We start from the raw sequence: 14,719 nt of genomic DNA on the forward strand, positions 1-14,719 counted from the left end.
TCCTGTTATTTTTTAGGCCTTAACTGTTACAGAAGAACCTTCTGTCCTCAGCCCCGGCAATCTGCGCTCGGTGTGGAGATGGCACCAAGGCCAAAATCGAGGTTCCACACACCGCGGCTCCTGAACACTGGGGTTGGGGACCACTGGTCAATGAAGGGAGAAGTCCAGCTCAGTAATCTGCCTCTTGCATGCTTTTCTTCATATCCCCTTTCACGAACTTGGAGCAGAGAGCTCCTGAGCACTGGGATTTGGGGCAACTATTCAACCAGGGACGAAGTGAGGCTCCTTCGGGATTCTTCTTGCATGCTTTTGGGCATATTTCCTCTGGTGGGCATTTGCGAGTAGATTTGGATGCTGAATGTCCTAGCTGCTGTAGGTCTAGTAGCTAGCAAGGCCAAAGTCTGGCCAACTAGTAACTGGAAACAATCAAGGCCCATGACTTTAATCCCAGCCTTTAGGAGGCAGAGGTAGGAGGTTCTCAGTGAGTTCAAGGTCAACCAGGACTACATATGAGACCCTGTTTGTTTGTTTGTTTATGTCAACAGGAGTGTGAGGATTGAATATAGCTCGATCACCTTAAACAGCATCTCCATCCTCCCCTTACACCTGTAACTTCACAGCAACAAGTAATTCCAAGTTAATTTGGATAAAAGAAATAGCAGGTCTGTGCTCAGAATTTGTGGGGTCAAATGCAACTCAACCCTGTGTATTATTTTAAGATCCCAAGACTTAACATTTTCTCATGGATAGTTACTATAGATTGCATGAGAGTGTTTTGTGTGCCTTTCTAGAGCATGTAGGTTCTTTAGTTTAAAAAGGTATTGATAATAATTACTATTATTATTGAGAAAATGTTACTATGTACCCTAGTGGAAGGAAGACCTACATCTTGCAGCCTTCCTTCATAGAGCTCTGGGATTACAGGCAAGTGCTACATGCCCCAGTTAGGAAACTGTATTTGCAAAATTCTACAATGTTCTTTTAACTTGTTGACTTTGTCTTCTGCTGAGTCAGAGCCTCTGGCCTTGTACTAGACACATTTGGCAGAAGTCATAATAGCAGCATTTAATTGTGTGTGCAGGTGGGTGTGCACATGTCTGTGCCTGTGTTTGTTTACTATTTTGTCCCGCATTTTATTGAGGGAATTGGGGAGAGAAGGGGTCAAGAGAAGGATGGCCTTGGGTGGCTATCACAAGCTGGCCTGGATGCCTGATGTCTGTAGGGGGAGCTGCTGACAGCCCGTTCTATCTCCTTCAGATCAGGTCTTAATCACTGTAGGCCCCAAACTTGCAATCACCTATGGATTTTAGTTTCTAGTCCAGAATTTATTCATATCCTCTCTCTCTCTCTCCCTCCCTCCCTCCTCTCCCCCCATCATCCCTCTCTCTGACTTTAAAAAAACAAACCAGAAATACAAAACAGGATTTATTTCTGTAACCAAAGCTGACCTCAAAGGCACTATGTAGCCCAGGCTGGCCTTGAACTCAGCAAGTCCACATCATCAGTCTTCCAAGTGCTAGGGTTATAGGCATGTGTCACCACCCCTGGCTTGAGAAGCTGTTTGAAGCCCTTCCTACTCCCCTTCCCAGATGTCTTGCCCGCCAGGAACCATAGCAGCAATACCTATGATCCTATCACTCTCGGCGTTTATTTCTTTTAAAGTGAGGAGGAAAAAGAAAACCCAATTTAGGTATAATCTTGCTATATTAATCTTCACACCAATTCGGTAGTAAAATCATCATTTACTTATCTGATGAAGGAAGAAGGAGCTCACCAAGGCAATAATCTCTCTAATCTGTGAAGTGGTACTCCCCACTTCCCATACTGCTTTGTGCCCCCCAGCAAGCTCCCATTTGGAGTGGGAACAATTCTTCCAGCCTCCCAGCTTACTTTCCAGTGTCTCCCAGATCTTGGGTAGGTATGTTCACTTAGGACCCATAGGAGAAATGTCCCAGGAGGCCAGGATCTGCCCTTTTCTCCTTATGTTCCTGGGCACCATTAGTTTCCAGTTCCTGGCTTTTAAAACTTATTTGTTTGTGCAGAAGAGAGGGGTGTGCCAGATTTAATTCTCTCCTACCATGTGAGTCCCAGGGATTGGACTTAGGTCCCCAGGCTTGGCAGCAAGCACCTTTACCTGCTGAGCTGTCTCTAAGGCCCCAGTTCCTGGCTTTGTCCACCCTCTTCTCCAGCTGCTATCATGGCCCGGTAATGATAGTGACTGGAGAAATGAGCTGCTCTAGTCTGGACACTAAAATTATCCCTAAAGCCGGGCCTGGTGGCTCATGCTTGCATTCCCATCACAGGGAGGTAGAGGCAAAGAGACTGAGAATTCAAAGTAAGGGCTGGGAAGATGGCCCATGGGTAAAAGGGCTTGCCTCAGAAGCCTAATGACCCAAATTCAACCTCCAGAACCATGTGAAAAGGAGGATTCTGTAATCCCATCACTTCTATTGGAGGTGAAGACAGATGAACCATCTGGAAGCCCTGGTTAGCCTGGAATACTCAGAGAAGTAGACCTGCCTCAAGAGGGACCATGCCTCAAAAAAGTTTGTGTGTGTGTGTGTGTGTGTGTGTGTGTGTCCTGAAACTTGTCATCTGACCTCCACAGGTGCACCTGCATTCACACTCACAAATGTACACACACACACACACACACACACACACACACACTAAAAAAGAAAGAAAGAAAGAAAGAAAGAAAGAAAGAAAGAAAGAAAGAAAGGCATAACGGCTACATAGGGAGTTTGAGAACAGCCTAAACTACATGTGTGCCTTATTAAAAATATTTTACCTCATTTATCTCCACATGGAGACCTGATTTCATTTCAAAGGCTTCATTCAATTCTGCTTTATATTCATATTTAAAATTTTAGAAATGATCTTATACTGACTATCTGAATGCAAAGATGCAAAGTCTTCTTCTTGATTAAAAATAAATCAATAAATGGGTTTGGGTTGTACCTCAGTGGTAAGACATTTGCCTAGAATTAAGGATTTGATCCTCTCCACTACAAAAATCAAACAAAACTAACATGGAAAAACAACAAAAATCCATGGTAAATTTGAGTGGGAAAGTTTTTTTCCCTGAATATAGTTGTGAACATATATTGCACTTACTGAATACTAATCTCCATTAAAAGTGCATTCTATATTAACCCATCTGATGTTCTCAATGGCTCCTAAGTGGAAACTATTACTGTCTCTGAATCACAGGGAAGCAGAAGCATATTTTAATAACTTGCACATGGTCTTTCATTGAGCCTAGAGCTAGCTGACTTAATTAGGCTAGCTGACCAATGGATTTCTGCGATTTGCCTCCCTCTGCCTCCCCAGCATTGGGGATACGGATGCCCATTACTATGCCTGCCTTTTACATGATGGTAAGGATGAGAACTCGGGTCCTCGTGCTCTTTAATGACTAAGCATCTCCTCGGCATTTCAGATAGTTTTCTTTCTTTCTTTTTTTTTTAAGATTTATTTATTTATTATGTATACAGGGTTCTGTCTGCATGTTTGCCTGCCGTCCAGAACAGGGCACCAGATCTCATTACAGATGGTTGTGAGCCACCATGTGGTTGCTGGGAATTGACCTCAGGACCCCTGGAAGAGCAGTCAGTGCTCTTAACGTCTGAGCCATCTCTCCAGCCCTCAGATAGTTTTTTTTTCTTTCATTTTGATACTGAGAACTATGGTTTAGCCTTCCCTTAAAGTATAGTTTTAAGAGAAATATGTGATCCTGTTTTCATGGTTACAAAATAACACAAACTTCATAAAAACTCCAAACAATATTATCATACAACCATCACATTGTACTGTGAGGAATTCCTTCCTTTTTATTGCAATAATAAATATAGTCCTTATAAATTTGAAATGCATAAAGTACACAAGAAGTTTGGGATTAGTATTGGTTAGTAGCAGGACCCACTTCTTTGTCTGGTGCTTTTGTGTGACTTGGTTTTCTGATATCTGCTTCTCCCTTTTAGGCAAGATTTTTTCCTGGTGACCCTTGGTAGCCCTCTTTCTGCTATCTTTTTTTTAAGATTTCCATTACACTTATTTACTTGTGTATGTGAGTGGGGAATCGATTCTGTTCTTCCTCCATGTCGATGAGCTCAGGTCATCAGGCTTGGCAGCAAGTGCCTTTATACACTGAATCATCTTGCCAGCCCTGTTTTGAAGAAAAGATTTCAGTGTAGTCCAGGATAGTCTCAAACTCCTGTAAGTCATCCTGTCTCAGCCTCTTAGGACAAGAGGACACAGAGGAGGGCACATTTGTTGAAGGGACAACTGGTTCCCACTTTGGTTGATTGTCATATCATGGAGGGATGTTGGGTCAGGAGGTCAGTTTTTGGGATTTTATTTTGTTTTGTACAGAGAGCTAAAATTCTAGATTTATTTGTGAATTTAAAAGAAAGTTAGTCTGGTTAGGTATGCTGGCTCATACCTACAGTAGGAACACTGGGAGGTACAAGCAGGAGAATCTGGCATTTAAGGTCATCCTTGGCTACATAATGAGGTCAGAGCATTTTGGCATACACAGATCTCATTGACAAAACCAAAAGCAAGCAAAGTGGTGTAAGTTTATAAACACCCTGCTAGCCAAATTAAAAACAAAACAAAAAAACCCAACTTCTAGCCTGTGGCCTAAAAAGTAGCTAGAAGCAGTCAGCCCCAGTGCCCCTAGGTGCGGAGAACTACAGAATTCATTTCCTGGGTTTGAATGGGGTTGAGTTAAGATTACAAAACAAACTCTGCCTGGCAGACAGCCGACTCAAATTATTCTGTCTTTTGTTCATTCATCTCTTCCCCTTTCTTAGCCTGAGAATGAATACTGTTTCCCCGAGTCCTTTGGAAGCACTCTACTGCTTTCTGCCTTTACAATGCATCATCTGGGTGTTAAGATCACCACCATTTATGTCCACGAATAACCTGAATGGCTTCCCTTGTTCTTCCTGTTGCTGATTGGCTACTTCATGATGAGTATGTTCTGAACCAAGCATTGTCCAGACCCTTGTCTCTTATCCGTAATCTGCTTCCTTCCTCCACCTTCCAGGTGCAGTCAGTATCTTTGGGCTGCAGGAATCCTTCCTTGCAACACATCTCAGGTAAGTCCTGTTGGAAGAGCCAGAGTAGAAGGCCAGGAGTGGCTGGGGTTGTGTAACACAGAGAAGTGTCAGTATCTGTTGCCAAATACAAAGAGAGAAGCCGGTTCTAGGTGATCACCATAAAAGCTTTCCCAGCATGCTCTTGTGGCTTGGGAGGATGAGGAAACTCAAGTTTGAGCAGAGGATGCTCAAGATGCTGCCCTTGGATCAGGTGGCAGTGTAATAGAATGACCATCAATTGGCACAGGTGAATATCTTATTTAGAAAGCAAATTGAAGGCAAGTCTGGTTTGCCAGGCCAGTTGTGTGTTGAGGGAAAATCTGGGTGGCTGGGATGATAAAGTGCCTCTAGCAAGAGGTTTGATCTAAGATCTAAGCAGATTGCTTTCTCTCCCCTCCCAGGTGTCCGTTTGCTATTCTGGGAAAGCTAAACTGTGGGTTGATCCATTGACTTTATTGGAAAACAGGACTATTTTGAAACAAGGCTTGGTTTCCTGTGTCAGTAACCTGTGTAGAGGGAATACACCGAGTCTGCGCCTGGATTTTGGAATCATAGTTTGACTACAGCTTGGATTGTTTCTACATTAGCAGAGCAGCTGGGAAGAGATGACAACATGCCTACTGGCAGGCTGTGGTCTGGCCTGCTGCTCCTGCTGTCTTTTTTCTGCTCGAGAAGTTCATCTTGTGGTCTCTCAACACATGTAGAAATAGGTAAGTACTGGGCCTGATGTATCTGTCTGTCTGTTTTAGAGACAGGATCTCCTGATGTAGTTCTGGCTAACTTGGAGCTCACTGTGTAGAACAAGCTGGCCATCTTCCCACCTTTCCTGAGGGCTGGGGTTTGAGTGTTCTGCACCATTCCTGGCCCTTTGTGTTAGTTTTTAAAGATTATTAATTTTAATTTTTTTGTGTGTAGGTGTGTGCACATGAGTGCAGGTGCCTTCAGAGGTCAAAGGCATCAGATCCTTCTGGAGCTGGAATTTTGGCAATTATGAGCTATACCACATGGGTGCTGGTGACCAAATTATGCCCCTGTCCAGAGCAGTATGTACCCTTTACAACTGAGCCATCTCTCTACCCCTCTTTGTGTGTTATTAAAAGGTCAAGAATCTACCAGTAAGCTTAAGGAAGAGATTGAAATTCTACTCCACATATTGGCACAACTCTCCCTGCTGTGGGAAGTGGCCTGACAGTGGAGAAGAGAGACAAGATTGAAAGGGTCCAGAGCTAGGAAATGGCAGGTGGGCTTGATGGAGGGATAGGCGGGTGACAGAGCTGAGGTCCTTTATGTTAGGCCACTGGGTGTTCCTGGCTGGGGACAGTAAGAAAGTCACAGAACTAGAAGAGAATGGAAGTGGATGCTTATGGCAGGAGTGTGAGATTATATTTGTTGCTTCTATACTTCCAAAGACAGGCATTTCCAATAGATGTAAAGGGCCAAGTGTGGCCATAGAATTGTTCTCTGAATCAAGTGGCTGTTAATGGCTCTTATGCATATGACACATCATTTGAGCTTTAAGGTCACCCTAATTTTCATCACTGACCTAAATTATTTCCCATGGGTTAAGTACTACCTATTGGCATTAAGGTGCTTGGCTTCAGGGAGGTTAAGGCACCTGGTGAAGCTGAGTGGTTGCTAATATCTATAAGCCCAGCTTAGCATTAAGAGTTCTGCAGGGAAGGTCACACACTGCAGGGAAGGTCACACACTGCAGTGTATCTGACCTTAAGGGCAGAGGCAGAGTTATCTGGAGTATACTCGTTATCTAGCGCTGGCTAGTTATTGTCAACTAGACAATTCTGGGAACAGGGAGTCTCAACTGAGGAATTGCCTTCATCAGATTAGACCATAGATAAGTCTGTGGGACATTTCCTTGATTCATGATTGATGGGGGAGGCTCAGTTCACTGTGGGCAGGAGAAGTCTGGGTGTATAAATAAGCAGGCTGAGCAAGCTATGAGCAAGCAAGCCAGTAAGCAGTGTTCCTCCAGGGTCTCTGCTTCAGGCCCTGTCTCCAGGCTCCTGCTTTCAGTTTCTGCCTAGATTTCCCTCAAGAAAGGGCTGTGACTGGGGTGTGTAAGCCAATAAAACCTTTCCTCCCCAAGTTGGTTTTTGTCATGGTTTTTATTTCAGCAATAGAAATAAAACTAGGGTAAAGATAGTAGATTTAGATTAATAAAAAGAGGAGGTGTTTTTAGACTTACTTTTTCTAGCTTTGTTACGGTATACTTGATAAAAAAATGGTATAAATTTAAGGTATGTGATGTGACATGTTGATAAGCCAATTAAAATGCTCACTTTACATAGCCACCATCCTAAGCATGTGTGTGGATCTCTCTTATGAATGTATTTATGAAATTTTTTAGCATGTGGAGAGTGTAAGACAATTCATAATACAATCAAATAGCAGTGTATTTATAGCAATTTTAAGATTAATTTTAGGTAGATTTAATATTCTGGGCTTTCTTTTATTTCAATAAAGATGATACTATTTCATTCTTTTGCTATCTCTATCAGTTACAGAGAGTGACAAGGTTACAGATACACTAGGGAAATTTACCAGTGTGAAGTAGATGTGGATTCTGAGCCTTGGCAGGCAGGACCCCAAGATCACAGTTACCAGTATAAAGAGACACAGGTAGTTTTATTTGCAGATGAAGAAATGGATCTTGCTGTTTCAGTCTCACTTGTGTCTTGACAGTGAGTCTGCCATTCTTTTTATTAAACATCACTGCCGAAAGATAGTCAGGAACCAATGACAAAGGGACACAGACCTCAGCTATTAGACAGTCCTGCTGTAAACCAGCCGTGTGGTTCTGAGGAACCCACGGTACCTGTGTGCCCCATTAAACTGGGAGAGAGAAAGCTAATGAATTCTGAAGGAGCTTCCAAGTGACAGAAGCTCAAAGGGAAGACATGTAAATGAAAATAACTTAAAAAAAAATCCTTGGAGTAAGACAGATGGAAGCAGATGCAGAAATCCACAGCTAGTCATTGAGCCAAGCTCCTAGCAACAATAGAAATGACAGAGGATCGATAATATGAATAAAGGAGTCAAGACCATGATGGGGAAACCCACAGAATCAGCTGACCCAAGTGAGTGAGAGATCACTGACTCAGGTCTAACAAATGGGGAACCTGCATAAGACAGAACTAGACTCCCTTAGTATAGGTGACAATGGTGTGACTGGGACAGTATATGAGGCCACTGGCAATGGATCCAAGATCTAACTCTAATGCACAAACTGTCTTAGTGGAGCCCATTCTATATGGAGAGATACCTTGCCCAGCCTAGACACAGGGGTGTGGGGGGTGGAGAGGTGCCTTGGTCCTGCATCACCGAGATGATGGACTGATTTAGTAGACTTCCTAGGGGAGGCCTTACCCTCTCTGAGGAGCAGATGGGAGGTGAGGGGGAAGTGGGGTGACCGGAAGGAGAGGTGGAAGGGGCGACTGGGATTGGAATGTAAAAAATAAATTAATAAAAAAATGCAAAGCAAACAAATTTTTTTAAAAAACATCCTTGGAGTAAAACAAAAAAAAACCTTGGAGTTTTTGTGTTGGTTCCTAATGGATAGGTAAGTCCTAATGGATATTTAAAAATATCTAATCAGGTTGTGGTGGCTTATACTTGTAGTCCCAGCAAAGAGGCAGCAGAGGCAGGAGGATAATTGTGAGTTCCAGGCCAGCTTGTGTTACAGAGTGAAACCCTTTTTTACAACAATGATTGAGGTTTACAGATATGCATGAAATAGAACCTGCACAAATTCTAAAATTTTTCATGTAAAAGGCAACTGAAATTCCACCTTATATTTACCAACAACTTAGATGGTACAGCTGGTTCATTTTTTTCATTTCTTGTGTGAGGCCTGAGTGGAAGATTGATATTTATGTCAACCTGTTGGATCTCTCTCTCTCTCTCTCTCTCTCTCTCTCTCTCTCTCTCTCTCTCTCTCTCTCTGTGTGTGTGTGTGTGTGTGTGTGGCTGGGGGGGTATTATGGAATAGGCAGATTTCTGAGGTAACCTTGTCCTTCCAAAATATTTCAATCATGAAATACACTTGGAGACTATTGGTTTATCTACTCAGTCTGAGGCAAATGCTGTGACAGTTTCTGTTTCCCAAGTTCCTCCCAAATGACTATTACTGTGTCTTCATTTAGTATTTATTTTCTGTGGTTTTCTCAGCCTACCTGTAATTTTGTTTTCACTTCACAGAGGAGGGAAATGAGATCTACAGTGTTAGGTAATTTGTCCAAGGTCATAGTTAAGCAGAAAATTTAAATGTATCCTGATAATATAAATATTTTTGAAACAATTATGCCTTAGTCAGGCATGGTGAAGGATGCTTTTAATCCTAGCATGTGGGAGGAGACAGGTGGATTTCAGGGAGTTCAAGGCCATCGTGGTCTAGAGAGTCCCATGACTGTCAGGGCTACACAGAGAGACCCTGTCACAAACAAACAAACAAGCAAACAAAGCAAAGCAAAGCAAAGCAGTTATGCCTAAATAAAACCTCAAATGAGTACAATGTTACTTATTATTTCCAGTTTTCTCCATAGTTTACAAATAAAAAAATATATTTTCCTCAAAAAATGATCTCTACAGGGCTAGAGATCATTAGGTCAAAGTTCTTCTTGCTCTTACAGGGGACCCAAGCTCACTTCTGGCACCCATGCTGGGGGGCTCACAAATGTGTGTAGCTCCAGCTCCAGGGGATCCCATGATCTCTCCTAGCTTCCATGGACAACTGCACTCATGTGCATATAAACACACATGCACACACACACACACACACACACACACACACACACACACACACACACACACACTTTAAAAAGAAATCTTTTAAAAATGTTCTCTGGTAAGTACAGTTGAACTTAGCTCATATGATATTGATTTCTTTCAGGACACAGGGCTCTGGAGTTTCTTCAGCTTCAAGACGGACACATTAACTACAAAGAGGTACGGAGCTGGATTTCTGCTGATTGTACATACATTTCCCTCTGTGGGTGTCAAACACAGGTCTAAACAGATCTTTAATCCTAAGTGTTGTCCTTATGTCTTTATAAAACTAATGTTATAATTAAAAGTACACATCCCCTTTCAGTGCCACTCAGGCATTATATATGTATGTATACGAATATATCTATCAATTTAAGTTTTAAATATTTTTAAATTTAAATATGTAAATAATATAATTCATAATTTGAAGACATGTTGTTTCTTTGCTTTTTGCAATATTTGCTACAGAATCCAGGGCCTTGTGCATGCTAGGCAATAGCATTCCCAGTGAGCTACATCCCTGGTCCTTGAAATAATTTTTATATGATTTTTTTCTTATAAATTAAAGGTCATCCTTGAGAGAAATTACTCATTCTTTTCTACTTTTTATCACTATATGTTGTCCACATCTTTATCCTCAGGGGAGCAGGAAGAGTCTCTCTCTCTCTCTCTCTCTCTCTCTCTCTCTCTCTCTCTCTCTCTGTGGTGTGTGTGTGTGTGTGTGTGTGACTAGAGTGTATTGCTGGAAACTGAACCCAGGGCCATGCCTGTTCTAAATAAGAGTTGTAGCTGCAGCTTGAACTCAGAAGCCAGAGATCTTTATGAAGAAGTGTACTATTGCTGTGTCTCCTCCCACCTGTAGGACTATATGATGGGTCACTTGTGTCCATCCTCAAGTCAGTTTAACCATATGTGTCCATATACATTGTTACTAGTTGTATAATAATAATAATAATAATAATAATAATAATAATAATATACATAACATTCTATGGCAAAGATGAGTCGTAAGACTGGCATTGATAACAGTGGTTGGCATTTTCTTTTGACACCAGAACTGACTGAGACCATTGGTCTGATGAGATGGCTCAGCAGGTAAAGGTGCTTGCTGCCAACCTGCCAACCTGAGTGTCTGATACCTAGATTCCAGACAGTGGAAGGAAAAAAAACACTTCAGAAAGTTGCTCTCTGACTTCTACATATGGACTATGGCACACACACAAGTAACTAAGTGTAAAAAGAAAGGAAGGTGGACAGACAGGCGTTGTTAATCCCACCAACTGAGTATAAGACCACTACCACAGTTTAAAGCCAAATTTGAAGCAAGCTTTAATTAAATACTGGCCAGGTGCATCTCTGGTTTCCCAGAAAAAAAAAAAAAAAGGCCCAGAATCAAGTTTTGCAGCAGCTTAAGTATCTCCCATCAGGTCCTGTCAGGGGAAGCATACATCCTGATGTACCTCCAGCCTATATTCAATCAGGTACAAGCATACATTCCTGATTTATTTCCAGCCTGTGAAACTCCCGCCCACATGTGATCAAGCACATCCGGTGCAGATGGGTCAAACACACTTGTTTAGAGGAGTGAAAAACACGTGGCTTGTTATCTCCCATAAACAAGAGCCTCCAGCATTTCAGGCACCATCTGTCCTTGGCCAAGGGGCTTGCAGATCAGAGGCATCTTTTTGTTTCATGGATCTCTAAGGTCAATTAATTAAAACCTAAAATGTGATGCTGGCTCTTATAGCATGCAGCAAGTTCTGGAAAGGTCCTGGACACAAGCACTTCCTCCATATTGAGTTGGAGCTGGCCCCCTCCTAGTTCCACAATGAGCTTCTTAAATAAGATTTTTAAATTGTATTTATTTATCTATCTTGTATGTGTTTTGGAGGGAGGTGCGTGCCATCTCTTTGGCTCAGGATGAGGTATTGTTTGTATTCCTTCAAGCTTCCTTGTGCCCAGCTGTCCATAAAATGTACCTTGTCCTCTGGAATTCTATGGAGGTGTCATTGTGTGGGCTGACGCTGGACAACAGCATCAAGGGGTTTGATTTAACGTTCCTTGCCTGGGTGGGGAAGTCCAGCAGATGCTCAGGTTGCTCAACTGTCCTTCCCTATAAGATAGGGTAAGGCAAGCATTTTTTAGGGTCAGACTCAGGCCAAAACATCCCCACCTTTAAAGTTAGAGATTCTGGGACCTGCCTGGGCAGGGAAATTCTAGTTTTTATATTCCACATTTGGAGGAAGGTATGTGACAGGAAGCGTGAACAAAATCCACACTCATGTATATGTACTTCATAGTATACACATACACTCACACACGAGCACGCACACAACCCACAAACCCAGCCTTAGTTCCTCTTGTGTTTTACTGGAAAAATCTGATAAATATTCAGATTTGATAGAGGTTTTGCTTTTATGGTTTGCTTTCTTATTCTTTTCACCCTTTCCAGTTTGGTAGATAAGCAAAATTGGGTTGGGCAGAGTGGTAAACGCCTGCCATTCCAACACTTGAGAGGCTGAGGCAGAAGGATCAGTTCAAGGTCTCCCTTGATTATATAGTGAGTTCAAAGCAAGCCAAGGTTATAAGTGACCCTGTCTCACAAAAGAGTATTTTGTTCCAGGTTTAACTTGGCCTTTCAATTATTAATTTATTAATAAGGTTCAATATATTTCAAGAGAGTAGAAATTTTTCTATTACCTCATCTGTTAATAGCCTATGTCTGATAATGGTTTATTATCAGGATTACCTTTCCCTTGGTATGTAACAAAGGCTTAACACACACTAAGCTCCTAAACCAGAAGCTGATAAGATTCTTTATGCCTTTTTAAAATTTATGTGTATATGTGTATGTATGTATGTATGTATGTATGTATGTGTGTGTGTGTGTGTGCCACATGTAAGCATGTGCCTGTGGAGGCTATAAGAGAGTGTCAGATCCCTTGGAGCTGGAGTTACAGGCAATTGTGAGCTTCCTGATGGGGGTAGTGGAAATTGAACTCTGGTCCTTTGGAACAGCAGCAAGAACCTTTAACCACTGAACTGTCTCTAAAGCTTATTATTTATGATTTTTAAGTGGCAGACATCCAATTCTGTGGCTGGTGAGATGCTTCAGTGGGTAAAGGTACTCTGTATCAAAGCTGATGACCAGGGTTTGAGCCCCAGAATCCATGGGGATGGAAGGAACTTTTTCCTGAAAGCTGCCCGCTGACCTCCATATGTGTGCTATGGCACACATTCATCCACACAGGTGAATGTACACATGCGCGTGTGCGTGTGTGTGTGTGTGTGTGTGTGTGTGTGCGTGCGCGCGCACGCACACACACACACACACACACACACACACACACAGAGGCACACACATGCACACACGCATAATAATAATACATAAAATTTTTTTAATAAAAGGAAAGAGAAAGAAAACAGTTGTACCACCAAACTTGACTGGATTGTGTCCTTCACCGTCCCTTTGCAGAAGCTCTTTGATCTAGCTTAGATAGAGAGGGATTAAAGGCCAGGAGTGAAGGAACTGGCTGTCACCCCTGTGTGAGAGTCAGAAGTACAGCTCCAGCAGTGTCTAGAAATGTCTAGAAAGGTCTCCAGGAGCAACATGCAAAACGATGGTACTGAAAACTGCCCATGTGCCTGTTGTCACAGCCACTGTCCTGCAGGTTAGCTGCAGAGTCAACAGACTTCAACACAGTCAATTTATTTTGGCAAATGCAGATCCATCTTGAGCACTAGTAACAGACCCTTGTAACCCCAGCCCATGCTCTTGGTGAACCTGATGTCCTGTGCTCTGCCTGTGAGCAATTGGATGCTGGTGTTCCACTAGGAGCCCCTGCATCTCTGCTGCAGAGAACCCACAGGCTTCCAAGCTAGTGGGAGAAGTAGGAGAGCTCTATGGCAGAGCTGGGGCTATCCCAAGCGCTCTGGAGAGTCAGTCTCTGTTTCTTAGCCTATAGCCTGAGCTTGCTATGCCATAAGAGTCAACAAAGAACTGACTGAGTTCAATAAAGACATTCTAGAGAAAAACCCTGCTATCCATTGTCTCATCATTTCCTCTCTCTCTCTTCTTTCTTTCTTTCTTTCTTTCTTTCTTTCTTTCTTTCTTTCCCTTCTTCTTCTTCTTCTTCTTCTTCTTCTTCTTCTTCTTCTTCTTCTTCTTCTTCTTCTTCTTCTTCTTCTTCTTCTTCTTTCTTCTTCTTTTTTGGTTCTTCGAGACAGGGTTTCTCTGTGGCTTTGCAGGCTGTTCTGGATCTAGCTCTTATAGAACAGGCTGGTCTCGAACTCACAGAGATCCACCTGCCTCTGCCTCCCGAGTGCTGGGATTAAAGGAGTGCACCTGGCATTACATCATTTTCAAAGGGAAACTGTTTTTGTAACTCTCTAAAGCACAGGGGACAGGAGGGAGGGAGGGAGGGAGAGGGAGGGAGGGAGGGAGGGAGGGAGGGAGGGAGGGAGGGAAAGAAGAACTAAAGCCCACGGGATATAACCTTGCACATGCACACAGCAGTTTGTTGTTGCCACCTATACATTTGTGTTAAATCACAAATACATGTATAAATGTGTGTGTTTCCAGACAGGATTTCTCTATGTAGCCCTGGCTGACCTTGAACTCACTCTGTAGACCAGGCTGGCCTTGAACTCACAAAGATCCTCCTGCCTCTACACCCCAAATGTTGGGATTAAAGGTGTATATCACCAACCACTTGTGTGTGTGTGTGTGTGTGTGTGTGTGTGTGTGTGTGTGTGTGTGCATGTATATTTTTCTTATTTGACTGTAATCACTGAAAGTCTTGTCCTAAACCAATTTTGAATCAGCTGAATAG

The 14,719-nt window shown here is 42.6% G+C and overlaps 1 protein-coding gene across 7 annotated transcripts in view; it reads left to right on the forward strand.

Moving 5' to 3' along the window:
- The window catches only part of Gpld1 (glycosylphosphatidylinositol specific phospholipase D1), a 58,538-nt gene that overhangs the window by 168 nt on the left and 43,651 nt on the right, over nucleotides 1-14,719 (forward strand). Inside the window, exons 1-5 of one of the 7 annotated variants that reach the window (XM_027409322.2) lie at nucleotides 7-101; nucleotides 546-662; nucleotides 5,054-5,105; nucleotides 5,507-5,815; nucleotides 10,012-10,067. In XM_027409322.2, coding sequence (XP_027265123.1) covers nucleotides 5,719-5,815; nucleotides 10,012-10,067 — 153 coding nt within the window. In that variant the 5' untranslated portion in view covers nucleotides 7-101; nucleotides 546-662; nucleotides 5,054-5,105; nucleotides 5,507-5,718. Of the gene's footprint in view, nucleotides 1-6; nucleotides 102-545; nucleotides 663-5,053; nucleotides 5,106-5,506; nucleotides 5,816-10,011; nucleotides 10,068-14,719 lie in introns of those variants that run through there. The other 6 variants (XM_027409321.2, XM_027409325.2, XM_027409326.2 and 3 more) reach the window with 6 other exon arrangements.

The sequence above is a fragment of the Cricetulus griseus genome, chromosome 3 (genome assembly GCF_003668045.3).
Source record: "Cricetulus griseus strain 17A/GY chromosome 3, alternate assembly CriGri-PICRH-1.0, whole genome shotgun sequence".
NCBI lineage: Eukaryota > Metazoa > Chordata > Mammalia > Rodentia > Cricetidae > Cricetulus > Cricetulus griseus.